We start from the raw sequence: 22,481 nt of genomic DNA, 5'->3' as shown, positions 1-22,481 counted from the left end.
CTTTCTATTTATTTAAGGACATTGTATTCGCGATGTTACGCCTGTTGATGTTTCATTAATATCAAGTGTGTTGAAAAAACAACTATAATTTCTGTAGATTACGAAACGATCCCTTTAAAAAGATTTTATACAGGAAGAACTGGATGATTAAATAGCTAATACTTCAGCGGGAGAGGCAGTAAGTTAGATATCCTTTTCAACATTATAAAACAATAAGGATAACCAAATCATATTTCAGGATTTAATAAACTTAAACAGGATTTAAAGCGAACACTTTCGCTGCGTCGTACCGTTAGGCCTACGTCATAATATCCGTAATATATCTTATGCCGCAGAACCTACTGCATGTACTAATATTCTTTACCTATAGCCACGCAAAGATGTGACACATTCTAACCACATGGCACATTCTAACGTGAATCCCTACATTTCCTGTTGGTTATATTTTGTGTTTTGATCACGTGACAGAATTCATGTTTGTTTGGTTTGTTTTGGAATTTCGCACAAAGCTACTCGAGGGCTATCTGTGCTAGCCGTCCCTAATTTAGCAGTGTAAGACTAGAGGGAAGGCAGCTAGTCATCACCACCCACCGCCAACTCTTGGGCTACTCTTTTACCAAATAAAAGTGGGATTGACCGTCACATTATAACGCCCCCACGGCTGGGAGGGCGAGCATGTTTTGGCGCGACTCGGGCGCGAACCCGCGACCCTCGGATTACGAAGCGCACGCCTTAATGCGCTAGGCCATGCCAGGCCCCAGAATTCATGTGATTACTGCATATCTTCAGGATTACATGCTTTAACAAATATTTTTGGATACATCCTGGGGCTTCTTCGACATTTTCTGGCCCGGCATCGACTTTCTGAGAGTCGTGGGTTCGAATTACAGCTACACCAAACATGCTCGTCCTTTCAGCCGTGGGGACGTTATAATGTGATGGTCAATCCTATTATTCGTTGGTAAAAGAGTAGTCCAAGATTTGGCTATGGGTGGTGATGGCTAGCTGTCTTGGCACTATGCTAAATTAGGGAAGGCTAGCACTGATAGCCCTCGTCCAACAGCACGCGAAATTCAAAAACAAAACAAAGACATTCTCTGCTTTAATTATATATTGAAACATTTAGAATAAACATATAATAATCGTTTAGCCAGGAAGAATGCAAAGAAAAGATATGAAAATATAAACAACTGTTTTTTTTTCAGTTATACAAGAGATATCACTCTTTACTATCTTATAAATATCAAGCAGTGAATATGTCAGAGAAGCCCCAAAATTTATCATAATTAAATCTGAATACTGAGTGCATAGCGTGCGCTGCACATGCGTATATATCATCTTGTTTATTTTTCATAAAGCACAAAGCCGCATAGTATGTTACCTGCGACCTGCCCCCTGCTGGTATCAAACCCGATTTTTAGCGTTGCACGCCCACACCTAAATATTTCGCACAAGCTATTTTGTACGTGCTAGTGAAAGACGAATAATAATAGATTGTCCAGCAACAAACAAGAGATCTTGCTTTAGTGGTTTTAAAACTGTTCTTCAGAAACTGTTAAACCATAACAAAATTAGCAGCAACAAGAACAACCATGTTTCGCGCGAGAAATAAATAAGTTCCGTAGTGAAGGAGGTTAATATTCCTCACATGGCTCCACTTTGTCAGTTAAAAAAACTCTTACAACGATAAAATGACATTTTCATAGACATACAAGTTGATATCTCACACGGTCTAGATAAAGTTATTCCAGCTATGTAACGGGACTATAGGATCACAGTACTGTTTCCAGAAAGTTCTGCAGTTCACAAAAAGCAAGATTAAACCTTCAGTGGGATATTTAAGAGGATTTTATAAAAGTAAAAACAAAATAATCTACGTAATGCTTTTCACACAATTCTGGACGCATTTGAGCCTTTAAGAAGATGCTTAAATCACTCTAAGAATTTTAAAGAGTAGAGAAAAAAACACACAAAAAACAGTCCAACTGATCTTAGCTGATTTAGGTGTAAGATCATATGAAGATGTTGGCCCGGCATGGGCAGGTGGTTAAGGCACTCGACTTGCAATCTGAGGGTGTCGGGTTCCAAGCTCCTTTCCACCAAACATTCTCGCCCTGTGATGGTCAATCGCACTATTCGTTGGTAAAAGAGTAGCCCAAGAGTTGGCGGTGGGTGGTGATGACTAGCTGCCTTCCCTCTGCTAAATTAGGGACGGCTAGTGCAGATAGCCCTCGAGTAGCTTTGCACAAAATTCAAAACAAACCAAACGTACGAACGAATATTGGTTACTTTAATAACAAGTAAGACTGTCCATATGCATATTCTCGTGCTTGAACTACGTGAATCTCTTTCATTGTCGTTGTTTTATGTTCGCGCTTTGTTTTTTTTTATTTGTTTCTAAGGTTTATACTGGATCTGTTTAAAATTAAACATTTAAAAAACCTTTTAAAAATGTATTATTGTTCTACATGCAGAACATTAAATATCAGTCTTTGAGAGACTGAAATTATATTCATAATTTAATTTAAATCATAAATTCGAACCCATGATAAGTTCATTGAATTGAAAGTAATAAAGAGAACCTTAGACATCACATTAGTTTCTCAAATATTAATATAACAAAAAAAAACCAACAAAAACTGATAGCACAAACAAAATTAAGAAAATATGTAGTCCATATTAAATTTTCAAATCATAAAATAAAACACGTAACTCATCTAAGTTAACAAAACGTGTAGTCCGAACAAAATTAACACAACTTCTGGAATGTTAAGTTAACAAAGCGTGTAGTCTACATTAAATTAATAACATATGTAGTTTTGTATGTTTTGAATTTCGCGCAAAACTACGTGACGGCTAGCTCAGATAGTTGTCCCTAATTTGGCAAAGTAAGACTAGAGGAAAGGCAGTTAATCATCACCACCCACCGCCAACTCTCGGGCTACTCTTTTACCAACGAATAGTGGAATTGACCGTAACATTATAATACCCCCACGGCTGAAAGGGCGAGCATGTTTGGTGCGACGGGGATTCGAATTCGCGATTCTCAGAGTGGGAGTCGAACGCCTTAATTCACCTGGCAAATCAAAATCCGTTTCTAGCGGTATGAATTCACAGGCATGCCGTTCTGCCATTAGGGTCCATGAGAACTGGACTTTTTGTCTTTTCTTTTTTCCATCTGAATCGCAGAGAGTCAGAGACTCCAATTCATAAATTAATACTCTATGTCCAACAGTTTTTTTATTCACAATCGCCAAAACTGAGGAAAATGAGTAAATATTTTCGCCACATGACAAAAAAAACTAAATGTGTTTTTTTATAGAGGGTAAAAAATACCCAATAATGTTTAAATTATTTTTTGATAAAATTAACTGTATTTTTAATGAAGGTGGTACAAGTAAAGCAGCAAAGTTAAAGCCATTTCACCACGTTGAGCGAGTAACGAACGTGCTGGGAACGTGGCAGTGTATCATCTCGATTTGATGAAAACAATAAATTCTTAAGAACAAGAAATAATAACATTGGTAACAACTATAAGCTAGAAAATCCTCGGAGTTGTTAGGATGATTAATTGAGATGTACCAGAAGTGCGACTTGTTTTTTTACGACTAACTTTCAGGACCTGTTGGTTTAACGATGAACTCGCAAATAATCAATAGTTTCGTCATTTAATACATCTAAAACCACTTACGATATAGTGTAATATTTCATTTTATTTTTTAACTTAAATAAAGTGGGAAACAAGCCTACACATCTCTAAGAAAAGAAATAATACTTTGAAAATACATCAGGAGAAATTTCTGAAAATTTTTATCAGTGAAATTCTGAGAGGTTTTCTTTTGTTTTTTCGCACAAAGCTACACGAGAGCTATCTGCGTTAGCCGTTCCTATTTTAGCAGTGCAAGACTAGAGTGAAGGCAACCAGTCATCACCCCCAAATCTTGGACTACTCTTTTACCAAAGAAAAGTGGTATTGACCTAACATTATAACACACCTACAGCTGAAAGGGCGATCATGTTTGGGGGCAATGGGGGTTCGAACCCTCGACCCTCATATCACGAGTCGAACGCCTTAACCCACTTGGCCATGCCTATTAAGAAATTCTTGGAGATTTTTATCAGTACAATTCTGTGAGGAGCTGCTAGATTTTCAGAGTGGATTTTAATGATTATATTTATATCTTATTTTTCTTTAAGTTTCTGTTTAAACATCTACACGTTTTATGTGATTTCACTAAGTTTTTGATGGTGCTGTTGTGTTTATTCTATTTTCAATACGAAATCAGTTAATTCTCGAGATTTCGAACGTTGATTTATAAAAAATCAAATAACAGTTAAGACAAGATTAAAAGTTTCTTATGAAAGTAAAAAGTCTTCTGTAAGCTAGTTATGTCGAAGATATTGAGATCTGAGTCAATTACGTGCGATTTATTTATCAGTCTTTGTGTAAACAGAAAACATAATCTATAAGTGTGCTGAAGGAATATCTGTGTACAGAAACCATAGCTTTGTTAAAAGAACTTTTGTGTCAGGATCCTTAGGTTTGTTTAAGATAATTTGGTGTACATAATTCATAGGTTCGTTGAAAAATATTCTATTTACAAAATTCAAAGATCTGTTAAAGGAAATTCTGTGTATAGAATCTATAGGTCTGTTGAAGGGAATTCTGTTTACAGAGGCTATAGGTCTGTTGAAGGGAATTCTGTGTACAGAAGCTATAGGTCTGTTGAAGGGAATTCTGTGTACAGAAGCTATAGGTTTGTTAAAGGGAATTCTGTGTACAGAAGCTATAGGTTTGTTAAAGGGAATTCTGTGTACAGAAGCTATAGGTCTGTTGAAGGGAATTCTGTGTACAGAAGCTATAGGTTTGTTAAAGGGAATTCTGTGTACAGAAGCTATAGATTTGTTAAAGGGAATTCTGTGTATAGAAGCTATAGGTCTGTTGAAGGGAATTCTGTGTACAGAAGCTATAGGTTTGTTAAAGGGAATTCTGTGTACAGAAGCTATAGGTTTGTTAAAGGAATTCTGTGTACAGAAGCTATAGGTCTGTTGAAGGGAATTCTGTGTACAGAAGCTATAGGTTTGTTAAAGGGAATTCTGTGTACAGAAGCTATAGGTCTGTTGAAGGGAATTCTGTGTACAGAAGCTATAGGTTTGTTAAAGGAATAGGTTTGTTAAAGGAATTCTGTGTACAGAAGCTATAGGTCTGTTGAAGGAATTCTGTGTACAGAAGCTATAGGTTTGTTAAAGGGAATTCTGTGTACAGAAGCTATAGGTTTGTTAAAGGGAATTCTGTGTACAGAAGCTATAGGTCTGTTGAAGGGAATTCTGTGTACAGAAGCTATAGGTTTGTTAAAGGGAATTCTGTGTACAGAAGCTATAGGTCTGTTGAAAGGAATTCTGTGTACAGAAGCTATAGGTCTGTTGAAGGGAATTCTGTGTACAGAAGCTATAAGTTTGTTAAAGGGAATTCTGTGTACAGAAGCTATAGGTTTGTTAAAGGGAATTCTGTGTACAGAAGCTATAGGTTTGTTAAAGGGAATTCTGTGTACAGAAGCTATAGGTTTGTTAAAGGGAATTCTGTGTACAGAAGCTATAGGTTTGTTGAAGGGAATTCTGTGTATAGAAGCTATAGGTCTGTTGAAGGGAATTCTGTGTACAGAAGCTATAGGTTTGTTAAAGGGAATTCTGTGTACAGAAGCTATAGGTTTGTTAAAGGGAATTCTGTGTACAGGTTTGTTAAAGGAATTCTATAGGTTTGTTAAAGGAATTCTGTGTACAGAAGCTAGGTTTGTTAGGTCTGTTGAAGGAATTCTGTGTACAGAAGCTATAGGTTTGTTAAAAGGAATTCTATTTACAAAATTCTATAGGTCTGTTGAAGGGAATTCTGTGTACAGAAGCCATAGGTTTATAAAAGAAATTCTATTTACAAAATTCATAGGTTTGTTAAAGGAAATTCAGTGTACAGAATCCATAGGTTTATAAAAGAAAATTCTGTTTACAGGATCCTTAGGTCTGTTGAAGGAAATTCTATGTGTGTGGCAAGAAATGTATCTCCAAAATAAAGTAGTTAAATAAACAGAAAGAGAGACTCGTAGTATCCATGAAAAGACAAAACATGTTTATTAATTATACAAATATTGTTCAATAAGCTTTACCTATATTCAACGAAATACTGTATAACGATATATATTTATAGGATGAATAAAAGGTTAAAAGGACATATTACTTCAATAGCCCACAAAGCACAACATTCATTTAGTTAAGTTTGCTAATAAACACTAGGAGTACAAACGTATGTTTACAACAACAAGATAGCTAACATACATCCTTTGTGAACATAATATGAAAGTGTTTCTGGTTGTGAGTTTGATCCTAAATAGTACAAGTTATGTTTGACTTCACACATAGTTTAAAACAAAATATTTACTTTTGATCAACGCTTATTAACGTTACGTACTTTCGATACAACTTCCATTTGGATCTACTCTGTTGATTTATATACAGCTTCCACATTCACAATTACTGCATGTCGGGAAGTCGCTCTAAAAAAAAATCTGTATTTACCAGATGCGGTATAATGGCTCATAAAACGGTTCTGTTTTAAGTACAGACTTTTAGCTCATAGCTCCGCCATCTCTTGACCGGTTTGAGATCTAATTACATCATTTTTAACTCTGGAGGGCAAACCCCTTCGACTGATTTATTTGACCACGCCCACGGTCTCATAGAGTAATTTACTATAATCATGCGTAAAAGAATTTCAATTTGAGGGTAGGCTGGTAAAGGTTCTGATGAGTAATAAAATTGAATCCGGTATACGCATGCTCCACGCTTAGTGGTGTTTCTGGTACACAGAATTAAATCCAATAAAAATAATAAAAAAGTGTAAGATATAATTCACTCTGACCCTACCTAAAAGATATTAAGTGTTGCAGATATCGATAATGTTCTCCTTTTTTTTTTTTTTTTTTAGAATAACGTTTTTCGACACGGCACAAACTTCATCCTGTTTCAAAACAACTTCTGTTCAAAGGACGTTGTGTTTTATGGGAAGCAATGTGAACGTTGTCTCCACGTGTTTATTGTGTATGTTTTGATTGTTACCGCTAATGAAAGACGTTGACGTACTGAAACTGACGCAACTTCCTCTGCCATCAGGAGTTCTGCTGGTGTAGGTGTGTAGAACATCGCCATGTTGGGATGGTCGGTAATTTACGCAATGGCGAGGAGCGCCACCTAGTGTACGAACCATTTTCCAACGTTCCATGTGGTGACGTAGCGAATTTCTTACCTGAAAAAAAAACAACAACATTTGACTTAATATAAGCCACATGAAAATTTATTCAAACTAAATTACTCAAGGAAAGATTACAATACGTTTGACCAGAATGTCTATGTATAACAATACATATCATACATATATTGTAGTTAGGGAAATAATAGTCCGTACACTGCACTTCCGTAGTCATGTAGCAACATGTGTTTCATACATTTACCTCTCACCAGTGACGTAACAAGTCATGTTTCATACACTTACCTCTCAGCAGTGACGTAACAAGTCATGTTTCATACACTAAACCTCTCAGCAGTAACGTAACAAGTCATGTTTCATACACTTACCTCTCAGCAGTGACGTAACAAGTCATGTTTCATACACTAAACCTCTCAGCAGTGACGTAACAAGTCATGTTTCATACACTTACCTCTCAGCAGTGACGTAACAAGTCATGTTTCATACACTTACCTCTCAGCAGTGACGTAACAAGTCATGTTTCATACACTAAACCTCTCAGCAGTAACGTAACAAGTCATGTTTCATACACTTACCTCTCAGCAGTGACGTAACAAGTCATGTTTCATACACTAAACCTCTCAGCAGTAACGTAACAAGTCATGTTTCATACACTTACCTCTCAGCAGTGACGTAACAAGTCATGTTTCATACACTAAACCTCTCAGCAGTAACGTAACAAGTCATGTTTCATACACTTACCTCTCAGCAGTGACGTAACAAGTCATGTTTCATACACTAAACCTCTCAGCAGTGACGTAACAAGTCATGTTTCATACACTTACCTCTCAGCAGTGACGTAACAAGTCATGTTTCATACACTTACCTCCCCGTTTAAGAAGCAGTACAGAATGGCTACGATAAGACCCTGTAAAACAAAATTCTATGATATAAACTTTTCATTTCACGCACGAGAAACAGTGTTTCTAAACGTGTATTTAAGTTATCGCTAGCACACAAAACTGACTAACTTGATTAGTTCCAAACACCAAGATTTGTGTGTGTGGAAAAACAATATATAGCAACCTTATCATAAGTTCATAACAGACTACGTGGTTTTTCTTCTGTTTCAAAGCACTGTAAACAGTAACTCAATCAGAGAATATTTACTTTGGAATAAATGTAAAACATGGTGCCACTCTCGAACAGTGGTGTAGCCACATTTTAACAAATAGATTTTGAATCAATTTTTTTTTCAAATGACGTCATAAAGAACAGAAAAACACGAGAAAACACTGAGACTACCCTGTAAATGTTTGTAGAAGTGGTATAAGAAAAGTGCAGATCCGGCATGGTTAGGTGGTTAAGGTGCTTGACTCGTTTTCTAAGGGTCGCGGGTTCGAATCCCCGTCACACTAAACATGCTCACCCTTTCAGCCGTGGGAGAGTTATAATGTGACAGTCAATACTACTATTCGGTGGTGAAAGAGTAGTGCAAGAGTTGGTGGTGGACGGTGATGACTAGCTGCTTTCCCTCTAGGCTTACACTACTAAATTAGGGACGGATAGCGCAGATAGCCCTCGTATAGCTTTGCGCGAAATTCCAAAACAAGGGTGTTTTCTTAAAGCAAAGCCACATCGGGCTATCTGCTTGTAAATCCGTAGACATACCGCTGTACTAGCGGGGCCTCCAAAACCAAACAAACAAAAAAGCGCAGTTCGCTGGGTTCTGTGACAGAGATAACTGGAGCTCCAGTACATGTAACTGATGCCAACAGGACAGTCAGTTACTGTTACCAATTATTTCAACTTTGATATTTACCATCAAACTCATATATCTCACAACATGATACGTGAATTTGTTTTATGAGATGCGCCACTGAGAAGATCATTTTTGGCAAACGCACTGATTTGATCATCTGATCTCTTTTGTACAATACTTGAAAACTGGGATTTTCGTTTTTTGCTGATTAGTATAAAAAGATGAAGATAAACAGAAACCTTCTGGTTCGACTATGATATGGAATACACATAACTAGTCTAAACAGACTCCCAATAAATAAAGTAGTGTCAAAGAAATGTTTACATGTATACTAAACCCGTAAGGGTTGCTCGATTATGAAACCAAAATGTTCCACATAGACGTTATTGGTTTGGTTTGTTTTGAATTTCGCTTAAAGCTACCCGAGGGCTATCTGCGCTAGCCGTCCCTAATTTAGCAGTGTAAGACTAGAGGGAAGGCAGCTAGTCATCATCACACATCGCCAACTCTTGGGCTACTCTTTTATTAACGAAAGTTGAGGTCGACCATCATATTATAACGCCCTCACGGCTGAAAGGGCGAGTATGTTTGGTGTGACGGGGATTCAAACCCGCAACCCTCAGATTAGGAGTCTAGTGCCTTAACTACTATAAACGTTATTCAAAGCAAATTTATTTCAAGCATAAATAGTTATGTTTATATAATGGAATACCTTAACTGACGAAGTGTGTAAGGTGTTGTGCGCCCAAAGATTTGTCTCGTGATACACGTGGTATCGTACATATGACGATTGTCAAAAAAAAAACAAACAACTAGAAGGGCGAATAAAAAAAATTCATGTTTAACTTTTAAAAGATGCAATTTCTCAAAAAATTAACATTGGTGCCACAGAAATATGCTTTTGTAAGTAATTAGTTGAATTAAACGAACAGTAAAATCAAAATGATTGATACACACCTGGGTCGAGAGTAGAGTAGCTTGTAAATAGGTAAATACAACTTGTGCTGTTCTGTGATTGGGTGTTACAATCACGAGGATATACGTGACACCAAGTAGAGGAATCAGTACCAGCAGGGCTTTCGCTGCTTTTCTGTTTATGAAGAAATAAATTATTTTTTTTTCTGTAACCGTGTAACACTTTAATCTACAATTAACTGCTTAAGAACACTGTTTTTAGATGTTTTTCCAGTGTTTAAAAAAAATTCGACAACAAGAGATTCACGACGTGAATAAAAGATTCGCTGTAGAAAATAGTTCGAAGCTCATTATTACACATTTACGAAACTACCGATTTGTCTGTTTGATCTCGTTTTATAAAATCCTAACAAGTCTCAGCTGTTTTAACCTGAGTTGCAAGATACGTTAACATGATTTGAGGCCCAATCTCACCTGTACTGTTTATGTTCAAAAGTCGTGGCTGCTCTCAGTTTGGTAATGAGAACCCACATGATTCGAGTCAAGAAAAAGATGTTCACCTGTGTATATATAATCAAAAGCACACCTCAAATGTATATTTAAATACACTTAGATGCAAAAATATATTTGTTCTCTCATTTTCCATACAAAAATAAACACGTGTGGTGACAAGCGTCTTTCTTTTTTAGGTAGTACAGTAAACAACAAGAGATCTGTGGTAAACAGGAGCACTATAAAGAGTTTGGGGCAATATAGCAAAAAAACAAGGAATACAGCAAAACAACTGGAGATTTGGGTCAATAGAGTAAAATAATAAGACATTTAGGGCAATATAGTAAAACGGTAAGAAGTATATAGCAATATATTAAAATATAATGGATTTGGGGCAATACAGTAAAACAACAGGAGATTTGGGTTAATAGAGTAAATAATAAGATATTTGGGACAACATAGTAAAACAGTAAGAAGTATATAGCAATATATTAAAATATAAGGGATTTGGGGCAATACAGTAAAACAATGAGGAATTCGAGGCAATACAGTAATACAAGAAGATATTTGGGGCAACGCAACAAAATAATAAGGGGTAGTAGATGTTCAATTGTATTTGAATCATTTGTTTTAATAAAATGATCAAGTGTTTCCATCGTAATGACATTTGTTTTTATGTAACTTACCAGAAGAATTCCAATGACGGGAACAATGAATACATAATCGTAATTATCTTTACTTTGCCAAGGGCATCTGTAAAAGAAAAAAAATATTCATCTCAAGCTCTGAAAGACATGATTAGTAAAGACAATGGGAACATTATGATTTTCTCTATCGTCTTGAATTGAAGGCGTTCAATAATTCATTAACGAGGTGCTTATTCTAGAATTACTTAAATATTTCTCAAACTCTTTTAAGGAGACCAGAATGTAGAAAGATATGTTGTGGAAAATTTTGGTTTATGCATAATGTAAAGTAAACCAGAGGGGGGGGGCACTCAGTAGGGCGCATACCTCCTCCACGCAGTGTTGATCGTGTATTCGGCTGATAAAAAAAAGTTCGAAAACGTATCCGTATGCCAGTCATTATAAACGGACATGGTCCATTTTTGGCAGAATAATGAGAAATAATTTTCTACATATATTTATCAAATACCCAATCATTTTATAACTGAGTTATAGAGCAAAAATATTGTAGAAATTCAGTCCCCATGTTAATTTTCGTTACCTTAACCTCTGACCGCGACTCTCCAAAAATTAAAACTCCTAAATTTGGTTATATTCAAAACGCATACCAACTTTCATCCAAATCCATTCAGCCATTTTCGATAAATCTTGCTGACAAACAAACACATAAACATAAACAAAGGTGAAAACATAACTTCTGTCCACCTACACCCAATAATGAAAATATAACCTCTGTCCACCTACACACAAGGATGAAAACATAACCTTTATCTACCTACAGACAAAGGTGAAAACATAACCTCTGTCCACCTACACACAAGAATGAAAACATAACCTCTGTCCACCTACACACAAGGATGAAAACATAACCTCTGTCCACCTACACACAAGGATGAAAACATAACCTCTGTCCACCTACACACAAGGATGAAAACATAACCTATGTCCACCTACACACAAGGATGAAAACATAACCTCTGTCCACCTGCAGACAAGGATGAAAACATAACCTCTGTCCACCTACACACAAGGATGAAAACATAACCTCTGGCCATCTACACACAAGGATAAAAATATAACCTCTGGCCATCTGCACATAAGGACGAAAACATAAACTCTGTCCACCTGCAGACAAGGATGAAAACATATCGTCTGTCCACCTACACACAAAGGTGAAAACATAACCTCTGTCACCTTCGGTAGATGTTGTAGTGAGAAGTTAATTATGCAATTATCAAATTAATGGTAACGGTAACTAGTGGTAGGTCCTGTTACCTTAAATTAAGGAATCAGAGCTTATAAAAACAAACTTTTGATATAAGAGACATCTGTTGTGCAAACCATCTATTAAGAAATTCTTACGTATTATATTATTTGAGTTGGTTTGAGCTCAGAAATATATGGGCAAATTCCCATGTAATTACATACCATACGGAAAGATACTTTTCAATTACAAATTGAACAAATTAAAAAATACTTTATCGAAATCACGTAACGTTTAGAAATCCACTGTACTTAAAATAGTATACTAAGAAAAAATTACCCTTGGTGTAAAAAGATGCCACTCGTCATGGGCGAGAAGTAGGCTTTTACAGGTGCCCAAATCAAGATTAGAAGTGCAGGGAGACCTAAAATGATACATTATGGACAACATATTTGAAGAACCGTAAAAACGCTGTTTAAAACTACAGCAGTAATCAAAAATTGGTAATAATTTTGGTCTCAGTCAATAATTAGATGAATCATGTTTCAAACAATGAAACTCATGTCACAGATTGGAAATGTAAAGTGCAAAAGAGACTCAAAGCTAACTTAGAGAACGTATGTTAGATGAGAAAAATTCATTGTCATACAATATAATAATATTATGATATAATATTAGGTACAGTAGTACTCAAAAGGAGGGATTGGCAAGGATCCCAAATAATTCACGAGCCCAGAAACGAAAAATTATCTTATTCAATTATTAAGTGTAAAATCGACCATTTAAAGTATTTATTACGATATATTATGAGCAGATATACTAATAATACACTAAAAATGTTTCCGGTACAACAATCCAAATATTTCTAAACCAGCAACTTTTACATTTATTACCTACCTGATCACGTCAGCGCGGTTAAACTCTAGACGGTTCGAATTATTGCTACAAAATTTTTACAGCTTACTTGATTTATGGGTATCCACTTTTGATATTCTGATAAATATATACAGATTTTTTTACAAATAGTAAACATATCATGCACGTACCTAAATATATTTTCAACTCAACAGAGAGCGCTATATATCGATGGATAGACACGCGACAGTTTCTAAAGGTAAAGTATATAATTTATACATATACATAAAAAAACAAGTAAAGTAATATTAGTTAAACCAATCTTAAAACGAGTTTCAACCTCTAGTTAAACATGTAACATTTACGGCTATGTTTCATTTTCTCTGTTATCGGAATTCTTCTTGCAAGTTACATTAAAACAATTACTAACCCAAACGATACAAATATAATTTAACATCTACTACCCCTTACTGTTTAACTATGTTGCCCCAAATCTCTCATATCTTACTACATTGCAAAATGATCCGTATCGCTAAACGAAGGAGTCCAAATTTTTCAACCAAAGTAGGAATTGAAACTTGTTTTAAAATCTATCCAACTATTATCACTTCACTTGTTTGTGTACTTTTTATTACAGTATTTATTTTGTTTCCAATACTTTTCATAACAATTCTACGAATAACCAACGATTCATACTTTCCATTGAAATCTTTACTTTTCCCATTTATGATAGTCATGTTCCACACATGACAACAATATTATCATACCTGATAACAATACAGTACCAAGTGATTTTACCCCAACCAGACGTATATAACAACACTATCATACATGATACCAGTTCACCTACCCCAACCAATTGTAGCATACACGTGGAATTTAATCGATTCAATTGAAAAGGTCTTGACAACCAGGATGTAGAGGTAGAGGCCTTCCACAAACATCCAGAAGAAGTTTGTCCCCATTAGATACGTCAGGAATATCGTTAGAATGCAAGCCGCCTACTCAGACACGGGATGCAAAAGTTCAACAAAATCTATATTAGCATTATATCATGTATTATAATGGTCATTATAACAGTATTTCCATGACAACAATACATATCAGTTCATTTACCCCAACCAGTTTCTAAAGTTTACGCAGGTATAATATAAAAAAATAAACGGATAACAATATTAAAAAATATGAATTTAAAACATTGTCAGAATGAAAGCCACCTATTCAGATATGAAATGAAAGAATTTAAAAATTACAGAAAGTGTCGAACTAAAAATAAATGCACTAATTGGACAGTACAGGTTTTATTAATAAATTATAACCTTTCTATCTTTTTATGTTTTTATATTCAACGATAATTTAGAACGTTAAAAATTATTACTTGAGCTCTCGATTAAAAAATTCTCAGAACAGAAAACGAAATTAATATTTGTTTATTTCAACACAGTTGGGAGCCAGGAACTTTTCAGCTACGAGTTGTTATAATTGCGGCAGACAAACTCTTTATTTGATTAAGAGTAGGTGCTGACTAGATTTCCTTTATACGGTCACTAGTTCTTATAAATTAAAATCTCCTGCTTACCATCACATATTTTAAAACATATCACTTTGAGCCCTTACAAAACACCTCAAATATTTAGAATGTTACCGGAAACTCAATATAATACACTTTACAACTGACCATATCTGACCACTGAATGGTGTTTGTAAGAAGTTTCATCATTTTGTAAACTTTCAGACTTTCAGATTCTACTAACTTAGTTCCGGTTTAAAGGTTTATCGACTTTTTAATATTGACTGGATCGGTAAGTATGATATATTAATACTGAGGATTGGTCAGTATACATATTACTAGCACTAATTTATGCCAGTTTAATATTAATGGAACAAGTCAGTAAAGCTGTAACTAAAGTTGCTCATTTTTCTTTCTATACTGGAATAGTTGGTGAACGGAGTAAGTGATAGCATTACTGACCATTCATTCCATCCTGGTGAAATTTCTCAGTGTAATAAGTACTGTTGTTATTGCCCTTTTATATCATAGTGGCGAAACTGGTCAGTGTAGTGAGTACTGACTGATATTTCATTACATAATGTTGAAAATGGTCAGCGTAGTAAGTTCCGATGCCAGTGACTTTTCACTTCATATTGAGGAAGCTGGTCAGTGTGGTAAATATTAACGTCGTTGACCTTTCATTTCATAATGGTGAAACTGGTCAGTGTAGTAAGTACTGACTGACCTTTCATTACATAATGTTGAAAATGGTCAGCGTAGTAAGTTCCGATGCCAGTGACTTTTTCTTCATATTGATGAAACTGGTCAGTGTGGTAAATATTAACGTCGTTGACCTTTCATTTCATAATGGTGAAACTGGTCAGTGTAGTAAATATTAACGTCATTGACCTTTCATTTCATAATGGTGAAACTGGTCAGTGTAGTAAATATTAACGTCATTGATCTTTCATTTTTCATAATGGTGAAACTGGTCAGTGTAGTAAATATTAACGTCATTGACCTTTCATTTCATAATGGTGAAACTGGTCAGTGTAGTAAATATTAACGTCATTGACCTTTCATTTCATAATGGTGAAACTGGTCAGTGTAGTAAATATTAACGTCATTGACCTTTCATTTTTCATAATGGTGAAACTGGTCAGTGTAGTAAATATTAACGTCATTGACCTTTCATTTTTCATAATGGTGAAACTGGTCAGTGTAGTAAATATTAACGTCATTGACCTTTCATTTCATAATGGTGAAACTGGTCAGTGTAGTAAATATTAACGTCATTGACCTTTCATTTCATAATGGTGAAACTGGTCAGTGTAGTAAATATTAACGTCATTGATCTTTCATTTTTCATAATGGTGAAACTGGTCAGTGTAGTAAATATTAACGTCATTGACCTTTCATTTCATAATGGTGAAACTGGTCAGTGTAGTAAATATTAACGTCATTGACCTTTCATTTCATAATGGTGAAACTGGTCAGTGTAGTAAATATTAACGTCATTGACCTTTCATTTTTCATAATGGTGAAACTGGTCAGTGTAGTAAATATTAACGTCATTGACCTTTCATTTCATAATGGTGAAACTGGTCAGTGTAGTAAATATTAACGTCATTGACCTTTCATTTCATAATGGTGAAACTGGTCAGTGTAGTAAATATTAACGTCATTGACCTTTCATTTCATAATGGTGAAACTGGTCAGCGTAGTAAGTACTGATTGTCCTTTCATTACATAATGGTGAAACTGGTCAGTGTAGTAAGTACTGATTGACCTTTCATTTCATAATGGTAAAACTGGTCAATGTAGTAAGTACTGATTGACCTTTCATTACATAATGGTGAAACTGGTCAATGTAGTAAGTACTGATTGACCTTTCGTTTCATAATGGTGGAAATGGTCAATGTAGTAAGTACTGATTGACCTTTCATTTCATAATGGTGAAACTGGTCAGTGTAGTAAGTACTGATTGACCTTTCGTTTCATAATGGTGAAACTGGTCAATGTAGTAAGTACTTGTTACTTGATGACGATAATCGCTTAACAAAGCTCTTGCTACACTTTAGTCAGTATTGACGAAACTACTGACTTATAGTAAGTAGTCATTTATTTATTAACATTGATAGTCAGGTTTAACTGAAGGTACTGACCTCTGTCGCTAGTATCGAGGGAGAATGTCCCATCTGCAGAGAAGCAGTGATGATCCAGGTCAGATAGATAAGTATATAGGTCACTATCAGATGAGTATGGATGGTGTTCCGCAAACATCTCAGATCTCTGAAGAGATAAGTGTTTAGAACTCGTTAAGTACGAACTGAAAATAAGTGTTCATACTTTAAAATATTTATTTTACAAATGTATATTTGCTTGTTTTAGAACAAAGTTATACTGAGCTATCTTTTGTGTCCACACCAGAGAATCGAACCTCGGACTTTGGTGTTGTAACTGCTGTCCCCTAGGGGAATTCTTTGGAAAGGAGGTTTCAAATAATCACAAAAAGAAACTCATTTTTTGATGATGCATGTGTGTAAGGTTTCTATACAACATTTCACATGAGATTTCAACCAATTAATAATATAGAGTACAAAAAGGTATACTATAGTGGACTTTTGAATATTGAGACTTAATTAAGATATACGATCAGAAACAGCATTAAATACATGTAATCAGAAATTGTCAAGGAATATTTAAACCTTGCTGCATTTTTTCTTTAACTTCAACTAGAGTTAAATTCAGAACTTAATATAGACCAAAAGTGGTTAAATAACTAGCACAGTGGGCTGTGGATCATAAGGTCCAAGGTCCGAGCCCAAAATATCGCGATGAATATCCTCTACACTTTCAGTTTTAGGATCAGTGTAAATAACACCCAATCCTTCTGCTCGGTTGAAAAGCAGCCTCATAGGCGGTGAGCACTTCTGACTGGTTGCCCAACCTCAGGTTAGATGTCATTAGAGTTCAAAATATTACACATTAAATCTTAATTTCTAATACAACGTAGCTGGGTTGTTACTGGAAAATCATGTTTACTGTTGATTCTACGCTTCTTCTTCATATAGTTGTCACTAATTTTGTAATGGACGTTTTATGAGCTGCCCTTTCTTCTCATAAAAGGTCCTCATTTGGTAACCCAGCTGAAATTAAACTCTGGTCATAATTAACTGGGCCTGGTATGGCCAGGTGGTTAAGGCGCTCGAATCGTAATCTAAGGGTCGCGGGTTCAAATCCCCGTCGCACCAAACACACTTGCCCTTTTAGCTGTGGAGGCGTTATAATGTGACGGTCAATCCCACTATTCGTTGGTAAAAAAATTGCGCAAGAGTTGGTGGTGGGTGGTAATGACTAGCTGCCTTCCCTCTAGTCTTACACTGCTAAATTAGGGACGGCTAGCGCATATAGCCATCATGTAACTTTGCGCGAAATTTAAAGCAAACCAAACCAGACTTAACTGCAATTTTCAAAATAGAATTTGGCAGAAACTTTGCTTAGTGGTTAGGGTTTATTATAAATCACAGATGATTAGTAGATGGACCAGAAAAAGATAGAGAAAAAAAAATCGGTTGTTGTTATATTTCGTCACTGATTCAACAAACCTTTTTGAGTACAGTGTTCGTTCTTCCATGGCCTGGTGGTTAGGGCACTCGACTTATAATATGCGGGTTCAAATCCCTGTCGCCGAACGCGCTCGATCTTTGAGCCATGGGAGCATTATAATGTAAAAACCAATCCTACTATTCGTTGGTAAAAGAGTAGCCCAAGAGTTGACGTTGGGCGGTGTTGACTAGCTGTCTCGCCCCTAATTTATCATTGCTAATATAGCGCAGATAGCTCTCGAGTAAGATATTCAAATAACAATCTCCTGGTTGCGGGCTCTAGCACCGTCACCAAATATACTCGCCATCTCAGCTGAGAGTTGTTGATGGTGGCACATTTCATTATTAGCTTGCAAAAGAGTAGCACAGGATTTGGCTATGGATGGTGATGACTAGCTGCCTTCACTCTAGTCTTACACTGATCAATTATTGAAAGCTAGTGCAGATGTCTCCCGCGTAGTTTTTCTCGAAATTCACAACAAACTAAACATATTTAAATATTAAAATGTAATCAGCGACACCTATCCAACTTATCGGATGTTTGTTTGTTTCATAGCCACCAGATGTACTAACACACTTAACACTTCAATACAGTGTGTAATAAAACGTTCATGACCATTAATCTAACAGTTATATAACACTTTCTTATAAAACGTGTATCTGTTCTTTTGTTTTAGTGCTAAAAGTTAAACCTGTTGCGAACGTGACTTTACTTTGCTTTCCACGTTTCGTTCACACAACTGTATCCCTGTTTATCTACTATAATATAGTCACTATAAACGTAAATCGTTCTTTTTTTAATTTCGCGGAAAGCTACACGAGGACTATCTACGCTAGTCGTCCCTAATTTAGCAGTATAAGACTAGAGGGAAGGCAGCTTGTCATCACCACCCACTGCTAACTCTGGAGCTACTCTTTTACCAAAGAATAGTGGGATTGACCGTAACATTATAACGCCCCCACGGCTAAAAGGACGAACATCTTTGGTGTAATGGGGACTCGAACCCGCGACCCTCGGATTACGAGTCGAGTGCCTTAACCACCTGTCCATGTCTGTTTTGAAAAGTTTGTTTGTTTTAAAAATTCGTGCAAAGCTACTCGAGGGTTATCTGCGCTAGTCGTCCCTATTTTAGCAGTATAAGACTAGAGGGAAGGCAGCTAGTCATCACCATCCACCACCAACTCTTGGGCTACTCTTTTCCCAACGAATAGAGGGATTGACCGTACATTATAACGCCCTCACGGCTGAAAGGGCGAGCATGTTTGGTGTGACGGGGATTCGAACCCGCGGCCCTCGGATTAAGAATAAACGTTGGTAATACTAATGTATACTCTTTCCCAGTATCAGATAATCATGATACTGTATATATTCTACTCGAGAGGCGTGTTCTCGATCAAACGTAAAGAAGAGTCTGAGTACACTGTTTATAAATAACTAGTTGTAGTATCCGTCCCTTGAATTAAGTTATGTAAATTCATGATTAATGAAAGATTATCTTAGGGCATGGGAGGTTGTGTTCCTTATACGTAATTGAAAAGAAAAAACACTTCCATAAAACTGCAAAACACAAAATGTGAAACTGCCAATCTAAACGAACCTATGCGCACGGCCCCAACAAACCGTCGAACCGAATTTGATAAAGATCCATTGATAGGGGGGCAAAAAAGTGGCAACAAATGTCTACTAAGGCAGCTAAACTGAATATTTGTATTACCTTCCACACCCCGCAAGGAGCTAAGGAGCTTTGATACCAATTTTGGTGAAGATCCATCTACACCTTACGAAGTAGTTTCGTGGAGAGACAACAGAGCAGACGTAGCTACTATTGTATTTTTTTTATAGATACAGGAACTTAAGACAGAGAAGACCACTAGGATATCATTTTCACCATTATTGCAGTGCTTGTATTTTCACTAATTATATGTCCGAATGTGGCTCAGTGGAGCTGAAGTTTCCCTAGTTGGAGACCCGTTACAACACACACACACACACAATGGTTCGTGTGTGCGTTATAAAAATCACAGCCATGTCTCACTATTCAGTCTAGCCTAACAAATGCTGACTGGGGGTGGTGTTAACTGGCTGTTTATCACTTTAGTGACAGAGAACTTAGAACATATAACACAAACAATCTCACTAATCGCAGTCTAATACAAGTGGCTCAGCGGTATGTCTGTGGATTTACAACGCTAGAAACCGGGTTTCGATACCCGTGGTGGGTAGATCAAAGATAGCGCATTTTGTATCTATGTGCTTAATTCAAGAAACAACCTAATACGGTATAAAAACAAAGAAAATTTTCTTATAAATCGTAGCTAGAATGTAATATAAAATAAAATATTCCTTATATTCCTCCTCACAAGTTCTCTAGTTTCATGTTTTTCGTGCTAAAAGAAATAATTAATTTTTAAAAATTTGTATTTTCAAGACTAATAACTTCTGCATTAAACAGAACGAGTGACCTCCATTTCTCTTTTTTTTTTTTGCAGAAAATTAAATTCTTATAATTCGCCCTCAGAGATTACGGCAAAATGTGATAACGTCACATTTTAGAAGGTTTAATGAGAAAAGACGAAATCGTTTTTACTTCTAGAGTTTTTGAGCTGAAAATTAATTTTTATAATGTGTCTGTTGGTTCCGTGTGATGTATTTCAAGTGGTTTTGAAAACACTGATGAAAATGTACATACATGGCAATGAGGCCGAAGCTAACGCAGTAATTTTATGAGCTGTTACTTTGAAGTTAGCGTTGATAGTTACATAATACAGTTTTCATTATTGTAGCTTTAAAAAATACTTTGAACTATAACAACTCCCCATAAGTGGCAGTTACAGATTTACAGAATTTTTCTTTACGTAGTGAGATTGTTTGTTTGTAGTTTAGCACAAAGCAACAGAATGGGTATCAAAAATTGGTTTACAGCATTATATAAAACGGGTACGGTTACCCATTATATCACTAGTTGGTTTGTGAAACAATTTCACATTTATTGTACTACTTTTTTCACGTTATTCCTGATATTGTACAACGGTGTCAACAATATTATTTTACTTGCAATTTACTGTTAAGGCTAAATTCAGTTTGACAGTGAAAAGAATATTATTTTACTTGAAGTCTACTGCTAAGCCTAAAATTTGTAATCTACTGCTAAGCCTAAAATGAATTTAATCTATTTTTATTATTTATGCTTTTCGTTTGTTTTATTCCAATCACAGATGATGAATGGAAAAAAAAATCTATAGCAAATTTAAAAACAACAAAAACGTTTCTTTATTAATCAGAACTTTTTAATTCTAGAATTATTTACGTGGAAGTTCACATGGGCTCCACATATTCTTCTAAAATATTTAACCACCAGTATTGTTTTTGAGTACATGAATTTGTTTGTCGCCAATAACTCACGAATCATACACAAGAAAACAAACAAAACTAATGTAAATATTGCACGTAATCTCACAAAGAACTGCACTTACAAAAGAAATAAATGATTTTTCTCAATTTCTGACTCAGTCCTTTTACACTAAACGTTCAGACGAACAGAAACACAGTCTCACTTAATATGACGCAACATAAGGACCCTACCGGTAAAGAACGGTATAAAAACAAGTCGACAGTTTGAGGGTTAATAATAATCTTATAGATTTTTGAGATTTCGAGCCTCATTTTGTTGAGTTTCAAGCTTCTCGTACATTTCCATGTATTAAATTTCAAGTGTTTCTAAAAACATCGCGTGGCAAAAAAAAAACAAAAAACAAAAAAACAACAAAAAAACAAAAAAAAACAGTGAAGCAAAATATTTTATCGTCAAAGGTTCTCTAAAGTGTTGAAAAGTTGGCCATCGCAATCTTATCTTGACAAGTGAACGGAAACTGCAGAAATCGCATCTTACTTGAAGTATAGAAAGATCCAGAGGGCAATGAAGAGGGCAACTAGAGAAACACCATAACCAATGAAGTAGATAGTGGTGGCTTCCTTTACATCCCATAGAACCTGTACAATAAACAGATAGATAAACAAACTATTAGGTAGATATCTTGGGTACGCGAGTGAATATCACATAGAACCTGTAATATAAACAGATAGATAAACAAACTAATAGGTAGATATCTTGGGTACGCGAGTGAATATCACATAGAACCTGTAAAATAAACAGACACATAAACAGATTGATAGGTTGATAAATATATGTGCAAGTGAATATTTTGACTCTCAGAATTTTAAACCGGCAACAC

The 22,481-nt window shown here is 35.6% G+C and overlaps 1 protein-coding gene across 1 annotated transcript; it reads right to left on the bottom strand.

Annotated features, from left to right (window-relative positions):
- Positions 1–6,161: 6,161 nt before the first annotated feature.
- On the bottom strand, positions 6,162–22,233 carry LOC143234369 (diuretic hormone receptor-like). The gene is made up of 9 exons (XM_076471678.1): positions 22,139–22,233; positions 16,806–16,932; positions 13,999–14,149; positions 12,633–12,717; positions 11,090–11,156; positions 10,386–10,471; positions 9,954–10,086; positions 8,121–8,162; positions 6,162–7,294 (listed from the first exon to the last, which is right to left on the bottom strand). Exons 2-9 carry the CDS (start codon positions 16,836–16,838, stop codon positions 7,031–7,033), a joined length of 861 nt encoding a protein of 286 aa, XP_076327793.1. The 5' UTR covers positions 16,839–16,932; positions 22,139–22,233; the 3' UTR covers positions 6,162–7,030.
- Positions 22,234–22,481: the final 248 nt, after the last annotated feature.

The sequence above is a fragment of the Tachypleus tridentatus genome, chromosome 12, assembly GCF_004210375.1.
Source record: "Tachypleus tridentatus isolate NWPU-2018 chromosome 12, ASM421037v1, whole genome shotgun sequence".
Classification (NCBI taxonomy): Eukaryota; Metazoa; Arthropoda; class Merostomata; order Xiphosura; family Limulidae; genus Tachypleus; species Tachypleus tridentatus.
This window is presented reverse-complemented; position numbering and strand designations above follow the sequence as displayed.